Genomic DNA, 23918 nt, shown 5'->3' with positions numbered 1-23918 from the left:
ATATCAATTTATTTTACAAAAAAAGTTTAGTTATTTTATTCTAAAAGTTATCGTTGTCAGAATTATTCAGGAATACTCCTCAATTTTTTGTTACTTAGTTATTTAAGCATTTACCTTTTTATATGCTAGAATGTTTTCATTTACATAAACGTACATCCCCTTAACTACGGAACAGCTAAAAACAAGTTGACTCGGGTATTATAAAAGTTTTGAAGTGTTATTTTATGTACAATATATAGTAGATATATACATAGCTAGATAATGTAGACGCACACGTGCATGCCATGACATTTGCTGGGAATATATACTTTACTCAAAATTTTTAAATTAATATCCATATTAAACAATGATTATATTGAAAATCTATAGTTAAATTAATGAAATAATTCTCTTGCCTTCATGGATAAATGATTGAAAGCAAGATAAGCATTGCATTACTGAAAATTTTACCTACTCACTGTATTGCTCTACTGCATACAGTTTCTTGAGTTTTGTGCACAGATAATTTATTTTTTTTATCTTACTATGGATATATACATATTTGGTACTTCAAATAACATTTCTGATAGCAAATTGATGTATATAGTCTTTTTTGTACTGTTTGTTTGCGATGTACTTTGAAGTCATTTCTGTTCTTCATACATTGAAACTTGAAGAACTTTGACTTTTTTTTGGACTGAAATAGTAATAAAAATGTAAAATAGTAAACACATAGGTAGTTTTTGCTATATTATTAGCATTTCTGTCCATAATTGACTTTATAATATTTTTATATTGTTTAAGATGGGTTTGGGGGATGTTTTTTCCCCATGAAATATTGCAGTTTGAACCACTTTGATCATTTTTTGCTGTGCTTGTATGTTGTTTTGCTGTTGGCTGCAAAAAAAAAATAATAATAATAATGGCTAAGAGCGATGTACGACGTATGTTGTCGAAAATCGATTTCTCCATGAGGCTTTTTTGGTGCCAAGAGGAGGGGGGGAATAAGACATTAGTTCTGCACAGTGGCATAACTAGGGGTTGGTGGCAGGGGGGTGGCATTTCAACTGATTTAAAAGAAAAAAAATTTTTGCTTTTTTTTAAAAAAGTTATCATACAAGTAGAAAAATTAAAAAAAAAAAAATAAACTTGCTTGAAAAGGAGCTAGGGAAGAAAATGATAGGTACCAGATGTGATATACCCCCCCCCCCCCCCCATTTGGCGACATCCGATTTTTTACATACAATTGAAATATTTTTCTCGCCAATGAGGCAATAACTTTTTAAGCATGGCATCCCTGGCTAAACTAACCTTTCTTTGACAACCTGAAGGCAATCTCAGATCTGTTCAATCTTGTTTACTCGTTAGCGGTCCACGTTTTAGATTCTTGTTTTTTCGTGCAATATACCTTATAGGAAAGCTTATTTTGTGGTTGTTCAGATTCAGTAGTTGTGTTTTGATGAATAAATATTAGAAAATGCCAGTTTCTTTAAACTTGACCGTTAATTAAGAGTAAAATCCAACTTGGGGTGTGTCTCGGTAAGGCGCATTGTTTCATATGTTGTGTTTCAGACTGAGTGTGAGGATTTATATAACAAAAACGTAAGTTTTTATTTTAGAATTTAAAAAAAAAAAAAAACTTTTGCTTCCGAAATTCTTTATGTTTTTACAAAATGTTGAGAGTTTCTTTTAGTTTTTAACTTTATATTTACTGCATGTAAATTTATTTTACAAAAAAAATAGTTATTTTATTCGAAAGATTAATTCTTATCGATGCCAAGAATTATTTAAGCATATTCTGTAAACGTGCCTCCTTACGTACTGAATTTCTGAAAATGAGTTGACTCTACGATTTTATAAAAATATGAAGGTGTTATTTTATGTAAAATATAGTAGATATTTTTAGTAGGTATTTTGAAAGCATTTTTGGATAGCAAATTCATGTATGGTATTTTTGTATTGTTTATGTTTGGGATGTTCTGTCGAGACATTTTTACTTTTCATAAATCAAAATTTGAATAACTAAGCCTTTTTTTGGCTGAAATAGTTATATTCAGTAAATTACCGCCCATTAGCCAGGACTAAAGCAGAAATACGTGAAATACACCGCCATATATACCTTGCCTCGCGTTCAATCTTCGAGTTGAACCGAACCATTGCTTCGGTCACTCTTCTGGTCTGCTAATTCTATATTAGCTACCAGTTTGATTCGCACTCTTGGCTTTCTTAAGAGGTTTTCCATCTCCAGCTCAGTCACTTTCCTATGCCGGGCTGATGAGTGCTAATAAGCACGAAACTGCAGTCCTGGGCTGGAAATAACTGAGCTGGCGGCGTATTTCACGTATGAAATAGTTATATTTTCGGGATGTTTTCTGATTTAAACATCTCATATTGATTCGCTTTGCTCTTTTTTAGTAGAGTATGAGAATTGTTTTTGTTCGATGAAATGCATGTTGGGAAATAGCTTTTATTTCTATTGATACATATTTCTTTAGTGAGCTTTGATAGTAATTTGTTAATTTAAGCATTTTAAATACCCACTAATTCTTTCTTTGTGTTTTTCTTTGCATACAAAAACTTTCTAGTTTCTGGTATTTCTGAAGCAAATATTCCCGATGTTTTGTGCTGTGGTTTTATGTTGTTTTTATATATATTGTCTTCTGAAGTGCTTTGATCATGTTTTTTTATCTGAATTTTTCCTGTTGGAGCTAAAAAAGCATGGCTAAGATCGATATATGACATATGTCGTCATACATCGTTTTCTTGGCGCCAACGGGAAAAGTTGCCAAGGGTGGGATATATGACATCAGTTCCAAATGATATAATCTTTAATTCTCAAAAAAAAGGGGGGGGGGATTTTACCCATGGCGTGAAATTTCATTCCGATTCATCGAGTTAGCTAGAGACTTCAAATACAATTTCTACACCAGAAAGCAGTGGTGGGGGACATTCTGTACCAGGGTTCCTTTTGGGGGGGAGGCAGTTACATTTTGTTGGTATATACAGTTTGAAGTTTATAGTTGTTCTTGTGCTAAGGATTTATTCTCATTACTAGAGGACCCGACAGAGGTTGTTCTGTTTGAACTTTGTAATTAGAAAATTTAAAAAATTTCAATAAACTGTCAAGTGTTTGAACCGTTTTGTTGAAAAAAATTAAGTAAAAAGAAAATGTTTTAAGCTGCGTGGTGTCAGAATGCCTATATTTATTACAACTTGATTTATCTTATGCCTACTGAGCAGTTGTTTTATTAACTATTTTTTCTCCCGTACTTGATGGTTCGTTCCTTCAGCCATACTCAAAGAATAAAAAAGCGTCCTCAGATATTAAGTGTAAAAAACTAACTACCCATCTAGAACAAATGGGAAATCCCTCTGCAACATCTCCCATACGAAAAAAAATGAAGCAATTGAAAGGAGATATCGTTTTAAAAAATGATAAAGGTAAAAACAGTTCTCTGAATAAGCAAAAATCACTCATCCCTCCCTCCCCCCTCCCGATGTAAAATAAACACATTCTTCAACTATAATGACAAAAATATTACTTAGTTGGTTTTGATGAACAAAACTTTTAAAACTTCATATATTGCCTAATTTGTTCTTTCCACTAAAGATAAAGATCTTCCACTGCATTGATCTTTAAAATCAAAAGACAATGCCTCTCAATTTGAAATAATTTGCCAAATAAAGAAAAAATACAATAAATTACATTAACAGTAGCTTTAAGATGTAAACATATGATCACGCAACTCTATTGTTGTAGCCAAAGTCGCCGAGCCACCACGTTACTGTAATCCAACCGATCAGTAAGCGAAGCCTACTGCGACCGATTAGCAGTCCGATCTTTTGAACAAAACTTTTTAAACTTCATATATTGCCTAATTTGTTCTTTCCACTAAAGATAAAGATCTTCCACTGCTCTGATCTTTTGTGTACTGAACTACCCTGTTGTAATTTATCTGAATAAAAATAAAATTTGTTTCGTCTATAAGTTCCATCGTCTTTTCCTTTAATAATGTACTGATTCGTTTGATAATCCTTGAAAGTATCCTTGACATTGGTGCGAAAACTCAGGTAGATTTCAGCCGAGAAACAAATGTTACTAGGTACAGTACTTTCTAATCATTTGGTTAGGAAAACTAAAAGCACTGATCTGGTCACACGTTCAACTACGACGTCAGAACACATGTTTTGCGTGAACTTTAAAATATATCACGGGACCTAAAATCATTGCTTTCAAGAGAAATGAAGGCTTCGCTCTCTCTCTCTCTACGTTTTATCTATTCTCAATTGACATATCACATTAGAAAATTTCATTACAAAAAGCAGAGCTGGCTTTCTTATTGTCCTTTGGCAATGCGTTAAATATTTATTTCAGTTCTCGCTCAACAATAATTTAAAATAAATATTAATCATTTGGGAGATATAACCATCCAATGTTTAAATAAATTGTTTAACAAAAACGTTTCCGATTCGATCCATCGCGTTTCGAAACCATGCTTGCCACAACTTAATTGCACACAAAAAATTTGATCTAAATCGGTTTAGCCGTTTAAAAGCCTTATGGTGACAAACGTCCACACAGAAGATTTTTATATATTAAGACAATAAATAATATAAGCATAAAAAAGCCTTATTTAAACAAAATCTTGGGAGTCCTTCATTAGCGAATATATAATACTTTTATTTTGCCTGTATGCAAATGGTCGTGTTTAAAAGCCAATTTGAGATTAACCATGCTCTTTGTGCTTGCTTTGCATTCCTAATTATAACAGAATTTTGTTAATGTTTTGATTTTTATTTTTTTAAGGGGGGGGGGGGTCTTTCTTTTGGTAAATGTGTAAATTATGTTTATTGTGTATTCTCTTAGTCTTTTGAAACAAATTGATTTACAGTTAAAGCTATTTTTGAAAAAAATAATAAATACATTGCTATAAACGGAACTGAAAAATATTTATTTTCATTCGGTTCAAGAACGTACGTTATTTATATTTATTAATGAGTTGCAGATATCAATGGCTATATTAAATTTATGTGAATAAGAACATTAAAATTGCAATACTGTCTCCTAATTTGTCAAATCAATTGGTCAAAATGTCCACCCCCCCCCCCCCCCGAGCCCAATTTTTTAAGGAGGTCATTTTGACCTCCGGTGGCTTTCCATCGAGGCAACCCTGGAGCGTGGGTGCAATTTCTTTCGTTCGCCAGGGGCGATAGTTTTAGTTATAATTTATGAACATTTGAAAGTGCTTTGTTTGTTTCTTAATGTTTAAGTACAGTTATGATGCAAATTTTACTTTAAAATTACAGCTTTCTCCTGATTTCAACTTAGGTGTTATCTGTGTTCTTCTCTTATTCCTCTTTTCTGTTTTGATAGGTTAATTGAGAGTGGTGTAGATGTTAACCAACGGCATGTTTATGGATGGACACCTCTACAAGTAGCTGCTATGAATAAGCATAAAAGGTGTGTATCATTTATTTTGCCTTTAAATATAAATTTATTGTACTATTCTATTTTATTATTTATCATTAAACACCATTCTCCATAACATTTCTGAACTATGTGATTAAATACAGCAACATGGGAACCAGCAACGGGCTCTGGGACCAACTAGGCTGGTTCAGATCAATTTATTAGTCTTCTATGAAGATCAATGGCTTTCTTAAAACTACCATACTAATTACAGCTTCTTCTAGTATGCTGTTTAAAGTGCCTGTAACCCTACTGAAGTAGTAATTTTTTCCAATCTCCAGATTAGCTTGAGATTTGAATAGCTTAAAACGTTGATCCCTTGTCCTGCTTTCTGTGCAAAGACTTTACCCATTAATATCCTTCACTTTGATAAATTTAAACAACTGAATCATGTCCCCTCTGACTCTCCTTTGCTTCAGACTATGCACATTAATCCTTTAAAGTCTAGTATCATAATCTAAATCTGAAAATCCTCATACTAGTCGAGTAGCCCTTTTTTAAACTCTTTTTAATTAAGAAATATCTTTCTTGATTTGAGATAAATAGACCAAAACTGAACAGCATACTCCAAATGTGGCTTTTACCAGATGTTTATACAGGGTGTAACAGTAAAGCGTTTACAGACTTTCATAGAGATAGAGTACACCTAGACCAGGGCTGTCCAACTGACGGCCTGCGGGTCGCATGTGGCCCGCCAACACATTATGCGGCCCGCCAACTTCTTATTCAGAATATTTCTTTTTTCGACATTTTGTGGTATCAAGAAGTATCCGGGACTACCGAGGGGAGGAAATTTCCTCTTGATCGCTCTTTCACTTTCATTGTATTGGGAGAAAAAGGTACAGGACCTACCATGTCTACAGGCCCAGGTCAAACACTCTTACCCTGCACGCTGATGTTTAAACGAAATAGTATTGCCTCGCATTGGCCGGGGATGACAGAGAGGGAAGAGAGAAGCATTTCAGGTAAGCAAAACCTGCCTGCAATTGGTTAAAAATAAAGACCCCCCACCACCACACTGGCTCTACAGCCTTTGTTGATTTCGAAAAAGAAATAGTTAGACCTTCTTCGGCTGGCAATGACAAACATCGATGTTGACATTCCTGCCCTTGTAAAGAAGCCGGATCGACCTCAATTTTCCCATTAAAATAGCAAATTGATTTATAATCCTTCTATTTCATTATTTTATAATTAATAATTCAACTATTAAAACACATTGTGTATCCACTGCTCAAAAGTAGTCTTTCGCAAGCCTAGAAATTATGACTCCAGTAAACACAACAGCACTTTATGCAGCAGTACAAAACAACAGTGAAAATAACTAATTCATATATATTTTTTCATTTACATACAGAACCAGCTTGTTTGACTAAGATTGCAGTGGTGTAGTCTGGGGGAGGGGGGGGAATGTTTGGATATCGAACCCACGACCTCCAGCATTCAAAGCTAAGCTTCTACCTCAAAATTATGGAAGCCCATCAAAGAACGTTTTTTGATCAACATAACACATGATAGCTTGTGAAACAATTTAATCGAAACTGAAAATATAAGATTAGTTCAATAAAAAGCCTGTTTCAAAACTTGTTTACATATCAACTTATGTTGCTTCCGGTAGCAACAAGTATATTTTTTGAAAATTTTGACACATATATATTATCAGCTTGGAAAATCCATTTCGAATAAGTGCGTGTACAAAATTGAAAAAATAAAGAAATAAAAAGTTGCAAGTTAACCGTTTCAAATATTAAAGCAGTATGCTGAAATAAAAAATTACAGACATAGACAAAGATATTAGAAACAGACAGACAATTGTTTGTGTAAGGGAGGAAAAGTTAAGGAACCTTAATTGCATGAACTCTTCTGCATAAAAAGTAAATTAGTTTATCTGAGAAAAGTACTTACCTCCGAACTTAAAAATTTATTCCATAAGGGGTCCAATATTTTCTTTGCATGCAGGTTATTCGGAATCAGAAATCACTGACACACTTTCACTCAGACACTTATAAGACTTGTATTTTTTTTTTTTAAATTGTCTATACATTCCGGTATGTGGATGTGGACAAATCCAATAGTATGGTATTGAAAAATGTGCATTCGAAGTAACATATATCCTATTTCATCCATTTTAGCTGGAGCAAGCAACACTACTGTTTACTGGTAAACTACACTGCTTTCAAAATTTCTCGCCAAGTTCATAGATCAACGGCTGGTGGCGTAACGAAACGGGGGGGAGGGGGAGGGGGGAGTTTTATGGCATGTTATCACGTTTGTCACGGGCAGGGTAGCCAACCTTGGAGGAACAATTTGAGTAGCATCTGTGGTGATTTTGAGGTGCAATTTGAAATTTTGCAAAGCAGTTCGGTATTTTGTATAAAAACCAATAGAAATAACAAAAACCACTTAACTAAAACTGTTTCCAAGTTTTAATAATCATGTTAAGTATTAGTATACAGGGGTCTGGCCAGAGGATATTTGGGTCCGTTAACGGACCCTTCACAAAAATCCGATCAACCAAAACGGACCTTTCACAAAATCTCGATCAAACAAAACGGACCTTTCACAAAATCCCGATCAAACAAAACGGACCCTTCACAAAATTCTGATAAACAAGATCGGATCTGTCAAATTGTTTATTGAAAGAGCAAATCTGAAAGCAAAATAATGCATATTTCTGTGTATAAACCGATAATTTTTGGAACCTTTTTTTAAGTCAAATTAGAGGGATCAGCTTATACAAAATCGGCTAATTTTGGAAGAAAAAAAAATCGGCACTCTTGGGATGCTCCTGCAAGCAATAAATAATTGCTACTGCCAAATAAATATAATGGTTGTTTGTTTTATCACAGCTAATTATCAGCGGTGTTTTTGTAAACTTTGCTGAAAAGGCATTGGTAAGCACTTTTCTCCTCTCATGATTTAATAAACAATAATAATATATATCTGCGAAATGAACTTAGAACTGCAAAGGGATAGTAAGGGTGAGGAAAAAATATGATCGCTTCAGATAGTGTTACCAACTTCAAAATTATCACCACTTAGCGTCTGGCGTTGAACCTTTATAATGACTTGATTAGAAAATATTCTCATCATTTTGCCAGCTTGTCAATATTTGCGTTTTTACGGTGCGGTGCTATGTTTAATTGTTATTTTGGGAGAAAATTATATGGGTTTTGATTTTTCGATGCTGACAAGGATGATTAACTTTAAATAAACTCTTTTAATTACAGTTTTTTTTTTCTTTAGATGTCTACATTTTGAAAAATGCAATCTTTTAACATCCGATATGAGAATCATATTTTGTTCTTTTTTCAAGCTAACTTCGCTTTATTAGGATTCAAATAAATGAAAAGTATCTTTATTTCTGTTAGAACTCTCATTTCAAGTTTTTAAAGCAAAATTCCATTTTCTGTTATGAGTCAAAAATTAAAATGCTAAATAGATGGTTGATTTTATTTTATTTTTTGGGTCAACTGTGTCCACATATATTAATGATATGTTTATCATAGGACTCTAAAATGCAATTTTAAAATAATTTTATCAAAAATATTTCTTTTACAAGCCGTTTTTATACTTTTGATGCCTTCACTTTGAGAATTACGATCTCTTTGCATCCGCTATGGGAATCCGATTTTTCGAATTTTTAATGATTATTACGCTTTGTTAAGAGGTAAACAATTGAAATATCTTTTTATTTTTGTTAAAATCACGGAGTTTATAAGTTTTAAACGAAATTCTGTGCGTTTTAAGAGTGTCTTGGGTCAAAAAGTTGAATGCTGAACCCTATTCTGAATTTTATTTTATTTATTTATACTTTTGTTACAATTATTTTAAGTACTGTACAGAAATATATCTAGTATAATTTAACATAATGCAGAATGGTAGATAAATATTGATACTTGAAAGAGCGATGCTTTCCCCCCGCCAAATATCAGAAAAAAAATCCAGAATGACTTTCTCGACGTAGAAGAGGAAAACACTCAACTTTAAGTTTAATTGATGCAGTTTGTGCCACTACTAAATTCTTAAATTTCGTTTTAACAAAAAAAAAAAAAAAAAAAATTTGCGAAATTTTTGTTTTTTCACAAAATTATTTGATTTTTCACAAAAAATGGACCCTGTGAAAAATCCTGGACAGACCCCTGGTATAACAATAATTATTCTTAAATTAATAAAATAGCTTTCAACACTATTTCAATCTTTGAGTGTAAGCAACTTTTTTCCCATATTAACATGTTTGACATGATAATAGCAAAATATAAGCTTGAAAAGTTCAGGCTGGGAAATGTGGAGCAAAATAGCTTCTTTTCGGAGCCGCGGAGTTTCGCCCTTTTGTGCAACTCCACAAAATGCGGAGCAATTGGCAACACTGGCTTAAGACACCCACTTTGTTAAAGGCCCTCAACTCCCAAAAATTTCATGATTTGTTCCAAAAAAAAAAAGAAAAGTTCTTGAAAAAATAAATTTTATTTTAAAGTGCTTCAAAACTTTGAAAATCAGGAAAAGTGTGGATACAAATAATAGTTGCTCTTAAAAAGTTAGAATAAAACTGTACAAACTGGAAAGGGCAAATGAAGTGCCTTAAATTACCTTAATTGTTCTTGGGTCCTTGAAAAGAATTAGATTAGTCTGAAATTCCTAAGCAAAGTGTACTTCAATTTTATTTATTATCAAGTGAATAAATTATGAATTGTCCAAATGGGAAGCATATTACTCTTGTTACCGATTTTCAAAATCTGTACACAATTACTTTTAAAGCATTTTTTACTATTGATCATTTTGTATTTAATTAAGTATAATATTTGTGAGTGGATTGGAGGCAATTCAATTCAAACTAATTGAATTTTTGGGTGGATCGGTTCAATTCAATCAAAAACTAATTGAATTGAACCGGCAATTGATGTAGTAAATAACAATGTATAAATCAACTGTTCTCTCTTGCTTTTTCTCTCTGAGTACTGGTGTCATTAATTCATTGACCCAAAAACAACTTTTACTGTGTAGTATCATAATTAGCAAAAAATGATGTTTGCCTATTTTTTCCCCCGAGATTTTTGTAGTTCCGATTACCCCTTATAAGGCTTCAAAATGCACAATTTAAGGTCTATTTTACAAAAATTCCTCCAGGGGAGAAACCCCCAGACCCCCTAAAATTGGAGATATTACATACCCCACGTAAAGGGATACTATTTTCCTTCTTAAGTTCAATTCAAAAGGATAGCAAGCAACACAAACACAAAAAAATAAGACAAGGCCTTTTGTATCACAGAAAAAAAACATAGAGGGGGGAGGGGATTTATAAAATGAACTTTTTCACAACCAACAGAAAAGTTGTCTGGACTGCAAAAGAGATCTAAAATCTGAAATAGCTTTGAGCCATTTTTGGTCTAAATCCAGCCTTGATTACAACTAATGTTGCTTTAAAAAAAAGAAAAAAAATCCTGCCCCCCCCCCCCCCCCCCCCAAGGAACTCAGTCCTAAATCGCACTATGCTTTTTAGTGATTTGTGTAGTGAGTACCGCGTCATGAAAGCGTTTCCGACCATACATTGCTATGTGATTTCCCATCATCTAGGTGTACTGTATCTGCTCTGAAAGTCTGTAAACGCTGCACTGTTACCAGGGCTGTGGAGTCGGAGTCGGACTGATTTTGCGGTAAAGAAGTCGGAGTCGGAGTGGTTAGAAAACATGCCTACTCCGACTCCGAGCTTCCTTCTTTCTTTCCTTTTCACTCACTCTCCTTGCATTTTTTAAATACTGACTACCAATTGGTTCGATTAGGTACATGTATAAAAAGATACTAATGAGAAAATAACTGCCATTGTGGCAATCAGCTAGCTTGAATGCTTACCGAACTTTCTGTAGCCGTCCCCTAGTTTGCTTGCTTTTTAACTTAACTAACAGCAACTGTCAGCAAACGGTTTTGTTGCCTAAAATTTTCAAGTAATCACTTTCAAATAAAAATAGAAATATAGTGTTTTGTTCAATCTCAGTTATAAAATAGTAAAAGAAACGTAACAAATTAGTAAGTCGAGGCACGTTTAAGGGTGATCGGCATATTCAAAGAAGTTCTGGCGCGAAAGCACGAATCCAAACGATTCGATGAAATAATCTAATGTTTTTTTTTCTTTATTAAGACTATTTCTATAAGCTTGGTTCTCACTAAAAACAAAAAGTATGGAAAAAAATAAGTGTAAATGATTTCTTGATTACAATACTCAATAATTGAAGTTAATCTTAAAATATTCATATTAAGGTTAATTCTAAAGCAGTCAATAAAATTTAAATTAAAAATTTAGCAAAGAAGAAATATAAGTATAGTAAAAGCTATTCGTACAAATTTGTATACCGCCGCATTTTGTGTAAAATAAACTCTGACGTATATGTGCCCTATTTTCGTTGAAATTTTATTGATGTAATATAATTAAATATATTTGCGAAAATTTTCAGAATTAAAATATTTACATTTTTTATAAACTCTGAAATTAACTTTGGGTGTCATCTACCAGATGGGTGTCAACCCGGGCAAACCACCCCCTCTCAAGAACTTGGATTTAGAAAAAAAGCTTTTTTCCTCTCAAGTTACAGCTTTCAAAAACTGAAAGCGCACGATTTGATCAATATCTATTTGTTAAACATTAAAGGGGGGCAAATAACAGATAATCCTTTTCAAATTTTTTAAAAAGGAGTTTTAAGTCATCTCACTTTTTAACTCGTAACTATTGGAACATTTGATTTTTAAATTGAATTTCCAACGTTGTATGCGTCTTGGGTTTACAATAAAAAACAAAATGTGAAATTTTCATAAAAAGGAATTAATATTTCAATCTCTGTTTAGAGGTTTTCCCCCTTCCCCTGAAGGTAAAGAGGGAGTTGAAAAAATACAATTTAAAAAAAAAAAAAAAATCCAGAGTCGGAGTTGGAGTCGGGCGTTTCAAAATCCAGGAGTCGGGGTCGGAGTCGGCCATTTTCCTTCCGACTCTGCAGCCCTGACTGTTACACCCTGTATGAAGGCAGAAGAACATTCTTAGATATTTTTAAATAGATCTCTTGATAAACCCAGGCATTCTGTTGGCTTTGTAATTTGTTATACTCAGGGTTGCCATGCACGGGGAAAACCTGGAATTGTTAGGGAAAATGAATATGGCCGAAAATGGTCGGGAAAAACGAAAAATAACATACATTTCTGGGAATGTCAGGCATGGGTGCAAGACCTTCCGTCTTAGGACGGATTTCCGTCTTGGACAAAATTTCCGAGACGGAGGTCGAGACGGAAAGAAATTCGATGACTTCAGTTTTTACTTAAAAAGAAAAATGGAGTGTTTCAAAAATATGGTTTAATATTACTGGACCGTTCCATAACCACGAATTTACATCGACATTCTCTCAAGTTTCTACCATGGGCTTGTTTTGTTTGCGTGCTTTTGGAGGAGTGGCTTTTAGACTCGCGCGGTTTGACTTTTTTTAGGTTGCTCTGTTATTTCCAACTAGTGATGTGGATCGGGTAAATACCCAGCGGGTAGGTAAATATTTTTTGGGTATTTACCCAAGGCCTGGGTAAATACCCAAAAACTGGGTATTTAATAAAAAATGCAAAAAAGCGAATGATAATTTTTTTTTTAAATCTAAATATGAAATAATTGGTAAAACTGATATATACATATGTATTACACAGTTTATAATATTTTTTATTGGAAGATTTGACGAAATCATGAAAGAAACATATCGTGAACCAAAGAACCTTTCTTTTCAATGTCATAATTGGAGAAGTATAAGCAATTCATTATGAACTTCAGGATTTCAAAATCACAATCTAGGTTAGTCATATCCAAAATGAAAAAAAAAAGGAAGCATGAGGGATGTTTGGAAGAATAAACTGAGAAGTTATTAAGAAACTATGGTGTTATTTATTTTATTGATATTTAAGTGATATCATGGAAAATATAGAAACAGTTTTCACATTAATAAACAAAAAAAAAGCAAAATTTTCTTTTCTGTTGCCTTGCTCATTTGCATTTGCTCCCCTGTAGGGTGGAAAGGTAAATATTTTTTTGGGTATTTATCCGAAGGCAGGGTAAATCCCCTAGTAATTGCGCATTTTGCAAAAAAATTTTAGGTAGTATTAAAAGGTGACTATAATCTTTTTTAAACATAAACCCTAAAATAAAAGATTAAAAATTTTGAATGAATTTTAAATGTTTATGTATGTTATGTGTGTGTGTATATATATATGTGTGTGTGATACAGAATACACCTGAACAATTGAACTAAGTTTGGAAGAAATTTCTGCATAAGATATAGGTAAATAAATTGTAATAATAAATTGAGCGACATTTCGTTACATTTTGATGTCATGCAGGGACATATTACTGGGTTATAAAAGACTAGGACTTTAAAAAATTGATGTTTGCTTTTTTTTGTAACCAGTTAAGCTTTTTTCTTTTTGTAGAATGGCTTTTTATATCTGAAATTTGGCTATCAACATTGATTAGGCATATCCAACACATTTAATGTGAATATCATATTAGATTGCTAAGCTGTTTCACATAATAATTCTTTAAATATGTGATCAAAATACAATTTTTGGGCAAAAATTTATTGTTTTGTATATGGTTGGTTGTATATATACATAATGGAATACATACAGAAAAGTATTTTAGATGAATATAAATTTTTGAAATAAATACCCGGGTATTTTACATCACTATTTCCAACTGCAAACCGCAAAGTTGCTCGCTATTCTCCTGATTTTTCAAATTAATCGTCTTTTACTTGAAAATTTAGTCTTTTCTCTTGCATTTTTTATCATCCTTTCGTTTTTTCTTCATTTGCGTTTTTTTTTCTTTTGCAAACTTTATATGCATAAATGAAAATTATGTGCGCTCTTAAAATGTCTTAAAGTTGAATCTGAATCACCGATTGAGAGTGATTGCTGACGGGATGAAATGTTTACGCCACAGTAATGGGCGTTCACCATCCCAGGTAAAACGGAAACTATCAGGGATTTTGAAGATTTTAGTCAAAATGTGAATTTTGGAAAGAATCGGGGGAAATTTTCAAGCTGGTTTGAAACACCAATGGGCAACTGATTCTGCATTTTTGAAATGTTTCTGGTAAAATATTCTAAAACTTGAGGAATCACTAAATTCCAATGTCTTTCAATCTAACACCCGCTATAATGGAAATATGGGGTGAAGGGGGGGGGGGGAGCGCGAAGGGAAACGAAGAAAATAACGGCAGCACTAGTCTGCGAAAAAACGCTGCTCTTGCAATAAGTAAGGGTAAGTCCGCAATTTAACCCACGATACTGTGGTCTTAAAAGTTTATATTTTCGACAATCTAAGAGGGGAAAGGGGGGTTACTCAAGGGCTCTAGAATAAAATATCGATAAACTGAATTGAAAACCATGAAGCTAGGAGTGGATCAGGATTTCTGCTCTGCAAACTTAAAAGTTAAGTCAAAATGATTAGGCTGTTTTAATGATGTAAAAGTGGGGAGGAGGAGGTAAAAAAAAAATTGAAAACTGGAGTCCTAAAAACAATAGTTTAAGCAATCATTGGTGAATTTATGAGAGATGGTTTTGGTGTTCTAATCGGAAAATGTTTTGTAGCTGATGTATTAAAATCTATTTGAGGCTATACTTAAATGACTTAAGGAAGTTGAGTCTATACTTAAATAACTTAATGGAGTTTGCGGAAGGGGAAAAAATGGAAATTGCCTATTATTGCGTTTTTTGGACTTCAATTAAAAAAAATTTATGGGGGAGAGCCCCCAGTGGCGTAGCTAGACCCGACTTTCGGGGGGGGTTACTTCTTTTATATATATATATATATATATATATATATATGTGTGTGTGTGTAATCGCTTGGAATTTTTTCCTTTTCTTCTTTTTTTTCCATTCTCTTCTCTCTTCTTTTTCTCTTTTTTTTTGAGACTAACTTTTCGGGGGGGGGGGGTTGTCCCCAACCCCCCCCCCCCTTAGCTACGCCCCTGAGAGCCCCAGACCCCCTGTTATTGGCGACTGTTAGGTTTTTGAAATTACGATATCAAAACGCTTAAATATTACCATTTAAACTAGGTTCATGTTGTTAGAAAAGTCAAAATCTTAAAATACAAATCAAACCATAATTCCAAAACTGGCATAGTTAAAACCTACAGCATTTATACATAATTTTTTTTCCCTTAAGCACGCATGCTTGGGGGGGGGGGGGGGTGTTGAAAATATTTTCCGTCTTGGACACATCACCAAACTTGCACCCATGATGTCAGGGGATTTTGTTTTATTTTCCGATCATTCTTAGTTAGTGCAGGGCTATATGATGTTGAGAATATTTTTTTTCCTCAACTTTCCCGCTGCCATTCGTCATTTTGTAGTTCGGACTTTCTCCTTCCCCTTGAAGATCTTTTTATCAACTCTCTGACATTGGTGCGCCATAGCAGTCCCATAGCAGTCGGGGCAAACATGCGCAGAAGGTATATTTTGTCTTCATAGTTAGCAGGGCTCTGTCTAAACGCTACTTTTTTACATAGGCAATTCTGAAGTTCTTATTACTATTTTGAATTCACAGCGCATTGTTTTGTCTGCAAGTGCGTTAGTTCTTAATGAGCTGCAATAATCTTTTCATGTTTTATATTATTTCTTTAAATTTAATTAATAAAATTGTTTTCTTCTAAACAGTTTTGTTCTGGAAATTTAGCTCATTAGACAATTTAGAAAATTTCCTTTTTACAAGAGTATCGCTAATATTTTAGTATTTTGGTACTGTGATCTTTAATGACTTTCAATACGCTTCTTTCTTCTTTACTAATAATAAAGCTGAAAGTCTCTCTGTCCGGAGGATGTCTGGATGTCTGGATGTCTGTAGGATGTCTGTGACGCGCATAGCGCCTAAACCGTTCGGCCGATTTTCATGAAATTTGGCACAAAGTTAGTATGTAGCATGGGGGTGTGCACCTCGAAGCGATTTTTCGAAAATTCGATGTGGTTCTTTTTTTATTCCAATTTTAAGAAAAAACTATTGGCGAGATACGAAATTATCATAACATGGAACTGTAACGTCGGTACAAGCCAATTGGCGAGAAAATTCACCATACATTATTTGTAAATATAAAAGCGAACCAAAAGACTTTTGATTTTTTCTATTACGGGCGAAGCCGTGCGGGTGCCACTATTCAAAATAAAAGTAATCCGATCTTTAAAAAAAATCTGCTCTTCAGAGAGTTTTGTGACCATTGCTCATAATTTTACTTTATCACAGGGGTAGCAACCGAGGGATTATGGCGCAAGCTGCACCATAAAAATTTTGGGGGGGGGGATTTTTTAATTTTTTATTTATTTAAATTCATTTATTGATTTTTTTATTTGAATTATTTATTTTATTTTACTTTATTTATTTTGTGTGTGTATTTCATTGGCGGAGTGCAGAACTTTTCTTTTAAAATAATAATAATTAAAAGTAAGTAAATAGGTAAATAAAAAATGTTTAAAAATTAAATTAATAAAAAAAAGAGGGTTAAAAATATAAAAGCGCAAAGGCGTTCAGAAATATTGGGGGGGGGGGGGGATTTGCACCATGGAACTTGGCGGGGGAGGGGGGCAACCCTGCTTTATGAGCAACAAATAGGGGAAGTATGTTGCTCATTTTTTCTTGATCTGAATGCAGCACTTGACATTTCCCATCATTAACTGCCATACCCCACTTATCTGCCCACTTAGTAATGTAATCTAAACCCTCTTACAGCTGTTATACTTGTTATTCATTTTTTGAAATCCCTATATCTTTGATGGCATCAGTAAAACAATTTATGTTAATAAAAATATTTTCATGATTTAAATGAGCTATCATAAACTAGTTGTAACCACTAGGATTTGGGCTGACGACCTATGTTCAAGACCACATGCTTTAGCCACTATGCTATACGGACTGCAGGCCAGTTTTTTCATCACACCTTACATCTAAAGGTTCTTAAGCTTTTTCTGAAACCAAAACTGGCACTAGTCTCATTTATCATTTTGTTTTTTCAGTTACTTTGAAACTTGATTTATGTTTCTTTTAGGGCTGTCGAAGAGCTTCTGAAATTGGGTGCAGATGTTGACCTTGGTGATGATTTCTCTAATGTTTATCTTGTTGCTAAAGAAAAACAAGTTCACTCTTTGGAAGGTAAATCCCAAATCATTCCAAATACTAAAGTAGGTTTAGAGTTAATGTTTTAAAACAAGGTTTTATATATTTCCAAGGAGGAAAACAAGAGACTGATTTCTTAAGTGTGTTTTAGAGTTATAGACATCATAGTACAGCAAAGCTGCCATCTTGTACAATTCTTCCCAACAATGTACAAATTATGATTAAATTGTGCAATTGTATTGAAAATTTTGCTCATTTTGTATGAAAGTCAAATGTTTCGTATATTTTGTGATAAAAGATTGTCATACATAAGAAGCTGTAATTTCGGAAGCTTTTTATCATGGGCGCCCATATGCAAAATTTTAAGGCGGGGCTCAGATATTTTAACCATGGTTTAGCATGATGTTTTCCTCATGAAAACCAATTTCAGGACAGATTAGAGTCATTAAAATTGGACATTTTTAATCACTTATTCGTGAATGGCTGGAGAAGAAGTATTTTTACATTTTTGCAAAGAAAAAAGTACTAAAAACAAGAAAGTTCTAATTTGTAAGGGGGGGGGGACTTGAGCCCCCCCTCTTGCCCCCCTATATGGGCGCCCTTGCTTTTTATGCTGTTTTTGAAAGTATTAACAGCTGGAAAGAAGGTACATTGCTAACACATATCCATACCTACTAACTTTAATGCATTTGTTTTTATTTGTTCCTTTTTTGATAATTTTCTGAATTGCACGCAGTGAAAGCATATTGAGACATACAAAGATATTTTTGCAACCCGTATTTGTTTGATCTCTGCACCACCAAGAAAAAAAGTTTTAAATGCAAAACATATTAATATCAGTCATGGAAGGCTAATAGCTATAAAAGCTATATTAAGCTTAAAATGTTAAAATAAAATCACTATAGTCTAGGCAAATCAAACTTGGCAACGCCGTACTGTTTTGATTGGGATTTGCGCATCCTACACAATGCTGCCAGGTTAAGTTTGCTCATTATATAGTACTGTGCTCATTAAAAATGGTCTAATTTACCATATTCTTAGTAAAAAGGCAAAAAAATGCTTTTTTTTTGTGTGTGTGTTCTGATGTATCCAAAAACTAAATAAAAGTGTTAGAGTATGTTTTAATTCCCTAAAGAATATATTTTTCTAAGTTTCAATGAATTGAACGAAGTTTGGAAGTAAATTTTACTAATGATTAAAGTGAAAAACCAACGTAAATAAAGCACAAATTTTGAAGAAAATACAGCATATAGCTATTTCAAGGCTGCAATTTAGCCTCTTCATCAGTGCCAGGGTTTGTACGCTCCTGCAGAACTCCTCCAATACTCCTTCATTTAGGAAATTTTTTTGAAGGGCCCTTCATACTCCTTCAGTTTGGTTTTAACTCCTTCTTTTTAGTTCAAGACCATGGGCGTCATGGCCGGGGGGGTCCAAGGGGTCCGGACCCCCCAATATTTGAGGACCTGACCCCCTCAATATTTGAAAATCGGACCCCCCTGATAATTGTCAAGATGAAATTCATTATTTTGGGGAAATTATTTTTGCTTTGAAAACTTTAAACAGTTGCATAATACATAATTTACCATGTTTAATTCATATCAAATAAAACGAAATGAACATCGAAAAATAAAAAAGGTAATGTGTATAGTGAACGGAAAGTCGGAAAGTGAACTCTAATGACAAACCATTGCTCTGCTCTCTGCGCACACTAGCTTTAGTGGAAGATGCTAGAAAGGGGACACCTTCTCCCGAGTGCAATGTCAACCATCCATAGTCGTGTCGCCGACCTCCCTAGCTTGAAAGTCATTCCAGCGTACTTGTTGCTATTTAGGGGGAAACAACGGGACAACTTTGAGATACTGAAACTAGCTAGACAACTCCCCCCCCCCCCTCTTTTTTACGACTTTCGTGCTAATACGCCAACAGAAGTCAGTTGCTGCCCCTTTCTTTCTTATCTCGTTTCTCGGCGCTTCCAGGTTTCTGTTTCGAGTTTTGCAGTGTATGTTTCTCCGATTCGATTTAATTTATAGCGACCCCGATGTTATCCAAACAAAATGAGACACCAGACCTCTTTGGCGGTGTTTTTCAGCTGGCAACAACACCCTGGCCAAAGGATGCACAAAAATTTAGAAGGCCACTTTTAGCTGGTCAGAGGTTAAGTTTGGGTTAAGTTTGATAGGACGTGTCATGTGTTTGACATTATTCAACACGTGGCTTAAAAGTACCTTACCGAAGCGCGGTTTCTCAAATGTGTTTGCGGCATCTCAAATTTGACCAAAAAAGCGTTACGTTACAGGAAAAAGAAGAGGAGGAGTCTAAAAATTAACGTACAATTTCAAAAGCAAATCGTAAGCCAGCATAACGATGGATACTGTGATGTCACTTCCGATAGACGAACGAAAAAAGAAGTGCAAGATGACCAGGGGAAAAAAAAAGAATAAAAGGAGCTTCCCTATTGGGAAACATTCCGACAAAAATAAAGATAATTTCATGCGGTCTTTTGGTCTCCTTGAGAGTAGGTGACCTGAAGAGCTCTCCTATTTTGGTAAAAATACTTTTTTTTACATATTCGATCACGGCTATGGCAGTGGCGTAGCTAGACCCGACTTTCGGGGGGGGGGGGTTACTTCTTATATATATATATATATATATATATATATATATATATATATATATATGTATAATCGCTTGGAATTTTTTCCTTTTCTTCTTTTTTTTTCTTTCTCTTCTCTCTTCTTTTTCTCTTTTTTTTTGAGACTAACTTTTCGGGGGGGGGGGGGGGGTTTGTCCCCAAACCCCCCCCCCTTAGCTACGCCCCTGGGCTATGGAGAGGTGGCTTGAAACGGGAAAATATAGCAAACGTTCTACATCAAATGAACCTGAACAATTTTTAACTACTAAATCATTATCAACATCCACGGAACCGTCTTCAAAAAGTCAAAAGACCATGATATATAAGTATCATTCTGTTTAGTGTAATACAAGCAGGAGCTCCCCGATTTTATACTATTCAGATGGGGTTACTTCTCAATTTTCTGAATGAAATTCCTAATTACCCACATCACTACATCTAATGAGAATATCTTTTTAATGCAATATTTCACAAAAAACTACTCGAAATTTGAAGACTCATCAGACAAAATTTTCTGGGAAAGGAAAGTTTATGAAAGTTCACAGTGACCTCCTATAGAGTAGCCTCTGAATGCCTGCTTGTCAGGTATGCTTTACAGTCAATATTTTGACCTTATGAGTCCTATCGGAGCTAATGCGTACAACTTTCTCTTTTTTTAAAAATGTTTCCTCTTTTATAAATTTCAATGGAATAAATAATACTCCTTTTAGTTATTAAAGCTTAACAGAAAATTATCCATTAATAATCCTGCTTTACTGAACAAATTTTATTGAAATAACCATTTTAAAATTTATTGTCACATGTCAGAAAAAAACAGTTAATTTCTCTATCTCTTTCCATCGTCTGCTGATCAGAATTCAATTATACACCAAATGCTGTTTGTTCTCTGTGTAGGCCAGTACTTTTCAAACTGTGGGGTGTACCTCTCAAGGCAGGCCTGTCACTTAAAGAGGATCAGGAGGGGCACTTTCCCTGCTGACTTTGAGAAATCAGAAATTAATGAATTTACATGGGCATGGTTTTTGCTGTTTTTTTGGTTTCATATGCATTGAGTGTATGGAGGATTCAACAAAAAAGCAAAATTTTGGTACATTTGTTACAAAAAACCTGAAAAAATTAAGAAAATACTTTAAAAGGTTGCATGATTAAAACATGATATCATAAGAGCTTGATTATTTCTGCCTTACTTTATTTTTGTAGCTGTGTTTTTCGTAGGTTCGTGAATGTCATAACGGTGAATTATACGCTTCAATTTTTTAATTAAAAAACATCAAATCAAACTCCTTCAATTCGAATCCAACTTGTGCCAAGAACTTAGAGCTGCAAGGTTTATCACCATGTAATATAAAAATTTAATTATACAGTTGTCGCGGCTTATATATGAGTCACATTTTGTTCTAAACAGCTTTGATTCCATAAAGCGACTAATTCAATAAAGTTAGATTTCGTTTTTGATGATTTCATTCATTAAGAACGGTTAATTCAATTGTCCACTCTTTTAAAATGTTGAAAATTTGGTGCGACTACTCTTGGTGTAATGCCCTTCGTCGTGTAAAGCTGAAAGAAGCTTCAGTGTGCTGAGAAAGCTGAAATTGTACCTAAGGTCGACTATGACACAAAAGCGGTTGAATCATGTTGTTTTATGTCACGTTCACCAAAACATCTTGGACGAAATTGATCACACACGCACACGGATATTCGTATCCCATGTGCAGTCTAGAGAAAATGTATTTGTTGGTATTTAATTTTTTTTTCTTATTGTGTAATATGTAAATCAAGATATACCCGTTTAAAAGTATTGTATTCAATGTAAACCCATGATATATATATTATATAAGACAAAAATTTGATTTTGTCTCATATATATATATATATATATATATATATATATATATATATATATATATTAGGGTGGTCCTTATTTATATGGGAAAATTTTTTTTTCGGAATTCAACAAGTGACGCCCCCTAGTTTTGTGACACTATAATAAAAAGTAACGTGTGCAAAATTTTAACTCGATCGGTCAATAATAACACGTGCCCCTAGGCCGTTGAACGTTAACACTTTTGATAATTTTCCCACAAATCTTCCCAGTTTTGACTTCAGACACAGTACATCGTTTCTCCTACGTTTGCAAAATATTTTTACAGTGAGGTAGCACTAAAATTAACCTTTTTAATTACTTTATATCATCTAAAGATTTTACATTAAATAAGAATGAAATAATGCTTTAGAAACTTTCCTTAATCGTACGCTTTTCTCAATGTATCTCGATAGAGTGTATTTTTTTCGATAGTCTTGGACGGTCTGAAAAATAAATTGCTTTGTGACTCATATTTGGTAAATTAGTTGTGAAATTCTTCGATTACTTGTGCTCCTCTTTCAGTTGTATCATTCACAATTTTCAGTATTTTAACAATCTCTCTTCCCTTTAAATAGCTTAAACATTTTGCCGTGAATCAGGATCAAATAGAAAAAAAATCTTTTGGTATTTGCAACTTATCAAACAATTTTATTCACTCGTAATTGATTCTATAAAGAGGAAGATCTTTATTAAGAAAGTATTCTAAATCATCTACTGTTATCTGAAATTTGTTAAACAGTCATCAGACACGTCTTCCTTATCACAAGCATTTTTTGGGCTAGTCTTTTCCTATCTTTGAAGTTAATTCCTTATTCTTATATTTATTAATGCGGACAAAGCTGCTAGTTTATCCCCTAAATACCATAACTGATTTATGAATTTTTCAATCACTGCTTCTGCTGTATGTTTGTCGTCGTCATTTTGTACGCTGCTAGTTTTTCAGACATATTATATTATTCAAAGAAGCCTCGATTGGGTTGCTGCGAGAAACCATATCTTCATACAGCATTCAATTGTAAAACAGCTTTGCAAAACAGCATTGAAAGGCTTTCTTTTCATGTAAGGTCAATTTAAATTGTTTCTTAAATATAAAAATTTTCAAACAAAAATTCCTCTTGCCACCCATGTGGCTCAGGGATAAGCTTCAGGTTGCCGAAAACATATCCCTGTAGGAGGAAATTCACAGGAATTATTATTACAAGTTATGAGAATTCTCTGTAATCTTTCTCAATTCCGCTTTTTACGAACAATAATATGTCATCCACTTCGTCTTTAAGAATTTAAAAGGTATGTGTTCGTGATTGAAATGTTATAAGTTCTGAATGATGGAGATCTTTCCACAAAATTTTGAAGCGCTTAAATAATTGAATATCTGATCTAGAACTAAGAAAGGCAAGAACTTCTTTAAGGACACACTCTGCAGTACGATTTCAAGTGCATGATGATGGCAATCCAAATGTAATATATCACCTTTCAGTTTTGCTCTAAAAAATTGCATGCACAATTTATACAGTTGGTGTTGCAAGCCGTTGCATCAAGCACTACAGCTAGAACAGTTAGAAATAAAGAGCTATCATCTAAGACAGCGGTTCCCAACCTTTCCCCCTTTGCGAACCCCTTCCGAATTCCGAAAGAAGTTGGCGAACCCCTTAGGTACTAGGTAATAAGTAACAAGCAAAAAAAAAAAAAACCACCTATGCACACACTCACATAGACAATAAAATTTGGGAGATTTTTAGTTTGATGCTGCTCCATAGTTTATAACAAGAGTGAAAACATAATTGCAAAATATAGAATTACGAATATTACTACGAACTAAAGTGATCGCTAAAAAATGAATGCAAACCAAATT

The 23918-nt window shown here is 33.8% G+C and overlaps 1 protein-coding gene across 1 annotated transcript in view; it reads left to right on the top strand.

The window, feature by feature from the left end:
* LOC129216384 (caseinolytic peptidase B protein homolog) overlaps positions 1–23918 on the top strand; it is a 67619-nt gene that overhangs the window by 14737 nt on the left and 28964 nt on the right. Inside the window, exons 3-4 of the mRNA XM_054850598.1 lie at positions 5354–5440; positions 17503–17606. Of these exons, the coding sequence (XP_054706573.1) occupies positions 5354–5440; positions 17503–17606 (191 nt within the window). The remainder of the gene's footprint in view (positions 1–5353; positions 5441–17502; positions 17607–23918) is intronic.

The sequence above is a fragment of the Uloborus diversus genome, chromosome 2 (assembly GCF_026930045.1).
Source record: "Uloborus diversus isolate 005 chromosome 2, Udiv.v.3.1, whole genome shotgun sequence".
In the NCBI taxonomy this organism is placed as follows: domain Eukaryota; kingdom Metazoa; phylum Arthropoda; class Arachnida; order Araneae; family Uloboridae; genus Uloborus; species Uloborus diversus.
This window is presented reverse-complemented; position numbering and strand designations above follow the sequence as displayed.